Genomic DNA, 10,209 nt, shown 5'->3' with positions numbered 1-10,209 from the left:
AGGATACTGGAACATCTTCTTGAATAAGCAATCAAATAAGTACTTATGGAACATATTCTCAAATAAACACTTCTTGGACATATCTCGAAAATTATGAATGAATTTTGATTGTCAATTGAAACATTAATCAATCTAATATTATTTAGAATGCAGAAAATAAGTTAAACTAACTTCATTTTGACGAGAATTTTTTTTTTATTTTCATGAAAAATTTGCTGAAATGAGTGAAAATTTAAAAAAAACGGTGTATTTTCCAGGATAAAATCCGTACAATCCGTACAATTTGAAAACAAATCCGTACAATCCGTACAATCCGTACAATTTTAGGGTTAAAAAAAATCAATCCGTACAATCCGTACATTTTGGCCACCCTGTATATAGATTACCTTTTCGTTCAGATCTACGTGGAACAGGTAGAAAATGAGTCCGAACATAGCTGGACCTAAACCATTACAGAGACCTCGTATACCTGTTATCATTCCTTGAACCGCTCCCTATAAATAGTTTATCATTATTCAGAACCACTTAAAGGGATTGTAAGCGTAATCTCAAGTAACCCACCATGCAAAGATGGCTATCACCGATTTACAACGGTACCCTTGAGAGCTTTGTCTGATTCAGTATGAATTAGATATCCATATTTACAACTTTGAAAAACTGATAATTTTCAATTAATTGTGGTTTCTCCACAAAGATAACCCTGAAAACCAACAATATCTTCCACATGATTGATCAGATTAAGGTTTCAAGAGTGCTGATGTGAATTACCATCTATGCATTAAACTAGCACGGACTTATCATTCAGTGTTGTACTGAAATAATTAGTAGCATTGTACTTATTTTAAATAGTGTTATTATTAAATGTTGCTCTTGTGCGGCTGTTAGTGTTTTTGTTATCATTATGTTAGTATCATCAAAAATGGTTAGGCTGTAGCCCTGGCTAGTTGTCAATTATTTATAAATTATAAAATTAAAAAATGTATTTATGATTTTGCCGAAATTATCAATCAATCAATCATTTTTATCACACTTATCACAATTTTTATATTATCATTATCGTCCTTATCATTATAATTATCATAAAGTGTAGAACTTTGAGGGAATAAAATAAATCCAAGTCTGTTTGATTACTCCACCTGTTTATCCGAGTCTGCGTGCATTGAAACAAAAGCAGATATTGCCGGATACGAGATACTGGATATAGAAGCTAGTATTCCTGCAGACCACATCATCCACTGCTGAGAACCAAACCCATACCACATCAACTATAATCAATTCTATATTTAGGATGTAAACAATAAAAATAAAGCAAAAATCGACAAAAGCAAATGCATAATTTTCTAAAACTGAGACACGAACTAAAAAATTCAAGGAAAGAACATCCGTTAAAACGTTAACTGTAACCATTAAAAGGTAAATAACTTTGATTTTTTGATAAACATTTACATCAGACAAGTAAATAAACATAAAATATGTACGTCTCAGTTTTGACGGAATAATCATTGATTTTTAGTTAAAAGATTTGAAAAACTACTCTACTACAGCGCCTTGTATCTACTGAAAGAATTAAATAAAACTCTAATGTTACCTGTAACATCTCGAAGAAGAGACCGATCATGATTGTATGCTTAGGTCCAACAGTTTTCATCAGGAGGGTAAGTAAACCCGTCTAAATCAATTTAATAAAATAACCTTAAAAATAGAATCCACCAAATGTGAATAAAACTTTATCTCTGATAGCGTACCGTAGTTAGGGGAAAAACAATTCTATAGAGGGATTAGAAATGAATTATAAGACAGAAGATTAAAATAAATTGAAAAAAAAATTTTACTAGACGTTTTGACTAATTGAAATCGAGGCCGGACGTAGGTAAGAAAACAAAAATTAAATTCACTTCGTAATTTTCTTTAAATTCTTGTATTATTTAGTAGATANCCCCCCGTTATCTATTTGTCTAAATATACAGTATAAAAAAAGGTCTATGTTATAGGGTTTTTAACCGCTGAATTGAGGGAAAAATGAATTTTTGATTGATGCCATTTGATGTAAATAAAAGTTTTCTTTTTCCACTAAGGTGAAACCCATTTCCCCTACCACGGGGGAGTTGATTCTACAAAATATATACCCTGATCAATGATAGTAACCAACCTGAGCAATGATAGTAACCAACCTGAGCAATGACTGAGAGGATTCCAATGGCAGCAATGAACATGGCAACATTCTCTTTAGAGAAATTCATCACAAGCCGAAGGTAGACAAAGAAGCAAGAATACTAGAAATATAAAAATTTCATCTTATGCAATTCAAAATAGAAATAAGAAGAGAAAACCACAATATTGTTGAAGGCACAATTATGATGTGAACATACACAAAATAAAGTCCTACTCCGAATTCATAATAAACGTTGAGAGAGGTAGTTTCTTCTGTATGTCCAGTGGTTGAAACATAACTTGACAGGAATTCTGTCCTCCGATTAAATTATTTTTTTTGTATTGGATACTTATAACCCCGATCGCTATATTTGAGGAGTGAGCATCAGAACTACAATTTTTCATACTTTCACTTAAGTTATTCCTCCCCCGTTCAAAGCTCCCGTCAACCTCCGACTCGGTGCGGTTTCAATGCGGGATATCAATATAGCAAATTAATAAAAGATCGAGAGCAAGCATGTCTTTTTAATTTGATTTAATTTACTTTATTCGTTGCACCGCCGTTTTATAATTTTTCTTTTTATTACAAGCTACAGGGTGTCCCGCATCAAAGTAGACTGCGTCAATGGGTCTTAATTGCGATTTGGGGGACAAATCAGAAAATTTAAGACGAATAAATTAATTTTTAAAAAATTAATAAGGCAAATAGATTTTTTTTTGCAAAAACTGCTAGATTTTTTTAGTATAATATGCGTATTTAGGTGTTAAAGATTGGAGATAATCTAATTAATATGGGACGCTCTGTAGATGAAGTGCCCGGCGTTGGCCTTGAAATTTTAAAAATCGAATTAAAACAAAAATTTATAATTTATTTATCTTATGTCATTCACAAGGGTACCCATGAGTTTCCTCGCTAAAATTCAGCCCATTTGATTCAGTCGTTTTGCCAGCCATAGAAAACATATAAATGATCGAAGAGCTTTATTATATAGATTACACTCATACGTTTTTTTTTCACAACAGAAACTTTTACAAGTCATAATTATTATCTGGACCATTGTCCTTTTTTATCTCATAGCATTTAATTTTAAGTCGAGTTTTTCATTTTCAAAAATGTCATTTACTATCTCTAGTTTAAATACTAATTATTACTAACATAACAGTATAATAAAATGTCGATTTTTTATAGACAATTTTTTTCTGCTAGTTTTGTTTAAAGGAGAGATAAAGTAGTGCTTTCAAGGTATTTGGACTGTAGTTTACCTTTAAGGTATCTTATACTTATATCTGATATCCAAGAAGCCAAATGTTTTGAATTTACAGTTCAAATTTGCCCCCCTGATTAATTTCTGTATACGCCCTTGAATGTGATATATAATTCCGAATTAAATAGGCATACCACAGTTTTTAATTTATTTGTTCGTGTGGTAGCTCTTTAAATAAACAAAAATAATTTAAAAATTGCTATTTAATCTTCCAGTAATAAAAATATTAGAATATAAAACGTTGCTCCTTTTGTTGACATAGATATTTAAAATAGGTATTTATTGAAAAGAAAAATCATTTAACACTTGTTTAAATTTTTACAAAGGGAAGGAGGGAGGGAGAGTGAGATGCAATGCTTTTACTGAATTTTTCAGCAATAGGATAAATAAAAGCGTCCTTTGTTAACATTCAGGGTGACCCACATCACATTTTGTCAATTGATCCAATAAAATCTGAGATTTTTATTAGAGTTTTTTACATGTCAAACCTTTATAACAGAAAATAAAAATTAGCCGTTTATTTTAAACTTTCTTTCTAGTTTTATTTTGTGAATAAGTTATTGATTAGGATTCGGAACATTTTATGTTCCCATTCTTTTTTCAACTCAGCTAAAATGAAAATCCGTGAAAAAATAACGGGGGGGGGGGAATTTATTAAAAAAGCAAAACTTTTATTTAATATTTCTTAACTAGATCCGAACTAAATTTTTACTGGGAGCAAATTAATAAATTTAAACTGCCTACCGTTGGCTCAAATTTGAATCACCGATTCAAATTCTTCCTTAATCTTTAACTTTGTATAGGTGGTTAAAATTTGAACCGACAGCAGGTAGTTTAGCGACGTGGCTAAAATTTATTAATTTCGGTCCCAGGATGCGGATCCAGCATCCGAATCCGAATTAAAATAAAATTGATCCAAAGCATTGGGCTTAGTTAAAATAAGTTAACTATTACCTGCCCGGCCTCCGGTAGGTAGGAGAGGAAGACTGTGATACAAAGCATTAGAACAGTTGAATCCTTCCACATCTTCCGCAGCGAGGAAAAGGGGTCAACCTGTTCCAAGGTTAACCCTCTGCAATTAGAAAAACATAAGTATGTTCATTTACTATCAAAGCTTTTGGGACGTTTTACTTTAATTTAATAACCTTGCAAATCGGTTCAAACTGTTAATTTTATATTAAAAGTGTTCCAGAAATCCAACATGAGACGGGAAATAATCTATATGGCTGTATTGTACATAGTAAGCCACCCCCCTTCCTCCAGTACACTAAAGAATACCTGGATGTTGGTTTACATTTCTCCGGTAATGACTCTGGAACTGCGACCATGATGAAGAAAACATCAAGGATTGCAATCGCAGTGGCGGCAGCAACAACTTAACATTTTTAAATAAAATAATTTTATCTAAACTTTTTTATTGGGTTGGTTTGAAATTAAATAATACCTAGTTCTTCCCCATAGTTGGCCTCAATCCAAGCCCCAAGAGCTGGAGAGGTTACGAGGCTGGCCGCAAAGGTTGCTGACACGAGACCGTAAGCTGCCGACCTCTCAGACTCGTCGGTAACGTCGGCAACATAAGCGAACACGACGCTAAATGTTACCGCGAAGATTCCTGGACCATTCAACAAATCAATAATTAAAATTCCGAAGATTAAGAATAATTTGATATCTTTTATGACAAAAGAGTTCAGTGTACAAACAACTTAAACTCGGCCAATGTAAAAATATCATTCTTGTTCAATGGTTTCCTGAAATAGAGATCATGGCGAAGTACCACCAGTTGTTGATCTTCATCAAGGGTATGGGAGCACATGTGAAGAAAACTGTTATCAAAAGAAAGAATTTTCTTCCCCAGATATCTGACAGTGCGCCTGAAGAACAACTTTTATAATAATAATTATAAAAATACTATTTTTTAATGAAACTTGCAAGCTTCAGATATTGGTCTTAGGCTTCCTTTCAAACGTTTCTTTTGACAGAAAAGATGTTAAAAATAATCAGAAAGTCAAGAAATAACAATATTTTTTGTTTACTGTTTGAAATCTATAGAAATAGTAATAATATTTAAAATGGCAAAAATTTTACGTTGCTCGAGAAAAAAAAAAATCTCCGATATTCATCATTTTACACAGTTTTATTAACAAACTAAGAAATCTTATACAATAGGTTAACGACAATATACCCAGTTTTATTTTTCAAGAACACTCCCTAAAGATGCAACGTGTTTATACAGTGATAATAATAATACTTACCAATAAGAGGAGCTGAGAGGAAAGAAAGTAGTCCCTTGATTCCCATAATGAGACCGTTCATGAGAAAGGTGTGGTCAGGGAAGGTTTCGTTCAACACAGTGATCATCGGGGAGGTGAGGAGACCCCAGGCGAAGAACTCGAGGAATATGACCACCAAGGCGTGGTGAATACTCGCCTCACCTAGATCAAATCAAATCAAATCAAATCAAATCAAATCAAATCAAATCAAATCAAATCAAATCAAATCAAATCAAATCAAATCAAATCAAATCAAATCAAATGCAATAAAATCAGTTTAGATCAGATCAAACCGTTCTATCCTTTTTACCATTTACATTGCCCAAAAATGAAGTGACATAGTCGGCCTGTGGTCGTGTAGCTTTCCTTAGGTATTATAAGGTAAAATTTGCTTTTCAATATGCTTTAAATATTTTAAATAAAAATCAATAAACCAAGAGCAGAAAAATTTGTGAGAAAGTTGAACTGAATAGGTATGGCTAATAAAGTTTAATAACTTGAGACCTAGAGTTGTACAAAATTGGCCGAACTCGATATCTTTCCACAACAAAATGAACCCCGTCAAAAAAACCATTTTCACTTATTTCTTTAATACAATGGGACATTTTCTATATGTTCCTTCACTATTCGTGTGTTAATATTCTTGACCTTTGAATTTCTTCTTATATTGTAAGTCTTACCTAAACCCCCGGATGTTACTACTCCCTCCATTTTCTTGGATTTAGGAACTCTCATGATCAGACCGACAACCTTCTTCCCCATCTTGCTGGGGATCTTGATCATGGTTGAGAATGGGTTCTTGACATGAGTAGCACTGCTACCCCGTCTTCCGCCCAAGGATTGACCGTATGCAAAATGTTTCCCACCAGACAATTCCTCACTCCTACAACAAGAAATGTAGACAAATAAAAATTATTTGAATTATACACCAAATACCGAAAAACCCCTCTTCCTCCCAAGATAACAAAAAAAATAACAACTTCAGTTTTTCGAAATTATTTAAATAACTCATACCTTCCAGAGCTTGAGGAAAGACTTCTTTTGTCTGTGGACAAACTTCTTTTGTCAGAAGACGACGACATTTAACACTCAAAACTAAAAGAAATTAAATAATATGAAATCATTTAAATTTGGAAATATGGTAAAACTAATCTGCTAAAATTTGAAGAATTTTACTCTTGTCATTTTGATAGAAAATTTTCTTCAAAATCATTTATTTACTAAATCTTCACTGGTTGATTTTAATTGAAGTTCGTTGACTTTACCTTTTCCTATTTAGCTGGTATTTCTCCGAAATGGTGGCAGGTTGAATAATCTGAAGAAAAAAAACGTTCAAAATAAAGAGGACAAAGGAACTGCGGAAGTAAAGTGAACACATTTAAAGAGTTGCATGCCTGATTCAGAACTGCACCCTGTATCTAATGAACAATATAGATAACGTCGTTTATCTTTGTCAAACACGTTGAATTGTTCATTTTATTCTTTTACAATTCCTTTAAAAATTTCGGTTATTAAATAAGGATATCTCAAACATTTCTTAAAGGAAACCATTGTGAAGCTGACATGGTCCGGTTCTAATTCAACTTCACCTTGTTAGAGCCAGAGTTCCAACAGCTGTACTGAGAAGTATTACAGAAACCTTGGCAACAGCTCCTTTCTGGTGCTGTCGTTGAGAGTAAAGGAACCCAGAAATAAGACCTAGAGCTCCTCCACCAATGATTCTGCACTCTAAACCTAATATTACAAAGCCAATTCAATCACAAATGCAATGTGACCGTGAAATGTAGGAATTGAGTCATGTTGATACTTTTTCGGAGTGAATTATCTCTCCACACATTATTAAGTATAAAAAATAGAACTTGAAAGGTCTGTCGTTAAAATGTAATGCACAAATCCCTTTCATATAGAAGACACAATTGAAAGTAATCTGTTCTTATAAGGATATCTAAGTCGTGCTTGACTAGACAAACTTTATAAGGAAACCGCTGTGAATCGGAATCGGAAAATCGCAAATGATTAAAAACTTCTCTAATAACGATATACAAATATCGGTCTGTCCAAGATGACGATTTTTCGACCCCACCCCTGCAATCAATGTTTTACATGACCTATATTTTAACTATTTTCAACAAAAAAAAATAATTATTTGTATTATGTCATGATAAGGTTAGGTTAGAACAATTTTGGGCCGAGCGCTGCGGCCAGGACAGGCCTTCCATTTCAAAAATATTCAACAAAATTAGTATATATTTAGGGTAACGTTAGGTTAAGACACTATCTGGTCCGAGCGCTGCGGCTAGGACAGGCTAGGGGGCCGAGCGCTGCGGCAAAATGAACAATTTACTGTGTTAAATATGAGATGGATTTACAAAATTGATGATGGGGGGTTGGAGGGGTCCAAATATCGTTTTCTCTAGGAAATTACCCAAATATCTTCAAACACTTACAATCTTTAACACTTGACATTGATGTATTGAGTGAATTGAGTAGAAGAGCTGAACTAACATTTTCTTCCTCTTAATTATAACACTTTCTTCAATTCAATTTCTCAAACGTAACTATCAAATTTTTTATAAATTTCTAAAACAAAATTATATAATTTAAAATAATATGCGCTAATCAAGAAAATCATGACAGCAGATCTTTTTCATTTTAGACAATTTTTTAAAAAATAAATAAAAAATAAAGAAGAGCATCAAATATTTCTCTATCAGAAACTCTTTACGTGAATCTACTAACTGCCGCGTTCAATTGATCCAAAACTTAAATAACCTTCAAATCAAGGTCGTCTTTTAAAGAAACCTTATACGATTAATTTTTAAGTTCTTACTGACCTGACCGAGGGGGGGAGTCCAGAGTTTCTCAAATAGTAATCACCGCCACCCAAATCTGTTTCGCGGCAAGCGCGCTCCTCAATTGGTAATCTCCACCACCTCAAATAGTAATCACCATAAAATTTTGTTTTATGTGATATGAATTTAATGCACTTTTAACACAATTTTCGACATCTATCGGGGTTATATGGCATCTGTATTGACTTAACCTAAATTTTCAAATTATTTTCAGATTTTTTTGGTCAACAAAAACTGAGAATCAAGGCACAGTTCATTTTAGCCGAATCTTAGATCCAATTGGCCACTTTAATGACTGCATTTCATGATTGGCGTCAAGATACAAAAAAGGTCGGGCTGCCTGTTTACTAAAAATTATCTCATCGCGCACAAAGTAATATCAATCTCCATTTAAAAGATATTTTCAAAAAACCTTTACAGTGTTTAGATTTTTGTATTAGCCAACTCGAGTTCAACATCTACAACAAAACTAATTATATGCATAGAAAGGACTTAAAATTTACTAAAAATTATCTCATCGCGCACAAAGTAATATCAATCTCCATTTAAAAGATATTTTCAAAAAACCTTTACAGTGTTTAGATTTTTGTATTCGCCTACTCGAGTTCAACATCTACAACAAAACTAATTATATGCATAGAAAGAACATAAAATTTTGAAAAATTAGTCTCATCACACCAACTACTGAAAATGAAGTATTTAGTCCACTAATAATGGGTTAAAGTTTCCTCTGCATATAAGGAGTTTAAAACAACATTCAGAGGAAAATGCCGCAAACATTCTTAAAGCGAAACTTGAAACTAAAAAACGTAATATTTTTCTAGCACTTAGTGTGGCATATTTATTGATTTATTTTCGAAACTAAGGAGCAATAAAGAAAGCTTTAACAATATTGTACACCATAGGGCCATTAAAAGAGGTCAATATGGTCTTATTTCTAAGAAATAAACGATTTAATTTTATGCTTTTTTGGGGTGATTACTATTTGAGGTGGTGGAGATTACCAATTGAGGAGCGCGCTTGCCGCAAAACAGATTTGGGTGGCGGTGATTACTATTTGAGAAACTCTGGACTCCCCCCCTCCCTGACCTAGGGGAAAAGGACCATCACATACGGGCGGGTTAGGGGGAGGGGGGCCTGGGCCCCCCTGAAACATTCGCACATATATAGTTGTATATATTTTGGTAGGGAATTTTTTGTGATTTTGTAAACTTAAATTTGTTGAACTACAAAGAAGAAATAGGAATTTACTCTTTTTGTTCAATTTTTAGGAAGGGGGGGGGGGTAGAAACATTTTCTTTCGCGCGCGTATGTATGAGATATTGGTCAAATCAGCCCCTGCCCTCACTCTAGGGTTATTACTTATATAAGCTAAATATAAAGAGATTTATAGTATCCTGAAGAATGCCTAGCATGATACATAATGTTGATATAATAAAACTTCAAATTATGTTTTGAATACTTATTTTCTTAAAATAAATACTATTTATACACGGATCAGGTACGTCTCTACATTATGCATTATGATTTCAATACATTTAATATAATCCGAGTCGCTGTATAACCAGCGCTCAGGATTTGAAGGGGAGAAAAAATTTTCAGTTTTTCATAGAATTTCTTCTACATGAGCTTACAACACATAGCCCATTCTGATCTGAAAAATTGTTTATT

The 10,209-nt window shown here is 33.1% G+C and overlaps 1 protein-coding gene across 3 annotated transcripts in view; it reads right to left on the bottom strand.

Annotated features, from left to right (window-relative positions):
* The window catches only part of LOC111699420 (hippocampus abundant transcript 1 protein), a 12,606-nt gene extending 4,366 nt beyond the window's left edge, over positions 1-8,240 (bottom strand). For all 3 annotated transcript variants that reach the window (XR_002764748.1, XR_002764749.1, XM_023470095.1), the window contains exons 1-14: positions 8,134-8,240; positions 7,276-7,420; positions 6,952-7,001; positions 6,701-6,781; positions 6,367-6,569; positions 5,669-5,848; positions 5,165-5,287; positions 4,861-5,028; positions 4,695-4,791; positions 4,371-4,488; positions 2,172-2,273; positions 1,589-1,669; positions 1,137-1,265; positions 387-494 (exon numbers count right to left, since the gene is read on the bottom strand). Coding sequence is in view for 1 of the 3 variants with exons in the window: in XM_023470095.1 (XP_023325863.1) it covers positions 387-494; positions 1,137-1,265; positions 1,589-1,669; positions 2,172-2,273; positions 4,371-4,488; positions 4,695-4,791; positions 4,861-5,028; positions 5,165-5,287; positions 5,669-5,848; positions 6,367-6,569; positions 6,701-6,768 (1,377 nt within the window). In the remaining 2 variants the exon portion in view is untranslated. The remainder of the gene's footprint in view (positions 1-386; positions 495-1,136; positions 1,266-1,588; positions 1,670-2,171; positions 2,274-4,370; positions 4,489-4,694; positions 4,792-4,860; positions 5,029-5,164; positions 5,288-5,668; positions 5,849-6,366; positions 6,570-6,700; positions 6,782-6,951; positions 7,002-7,275; positions 7,421-8,133) is intronic.
* Between the last annotated feature and the right edge of the window lie 1,969 nt (positions 8,241-10,209).

This window comes from Eurytemora carolleeae, unplaced genomic scaffold (genome assembly GCF_000591075.1).
Source record: "Eurytemora carolleeae unplaced genomic scaffold, Eaff_2.0 scaffold314, whole genome shotgun sequence".
Taxonomy (NCBI): Eukaryota; Metazoa; Arthropoda; class Copepoda; order Calanoida; family Temoridae; genus Eurytemora; species Eurytemora carolleeae.
This window is presented reverse-complemented; position numbering and strand designations above follow the sequence as displayed.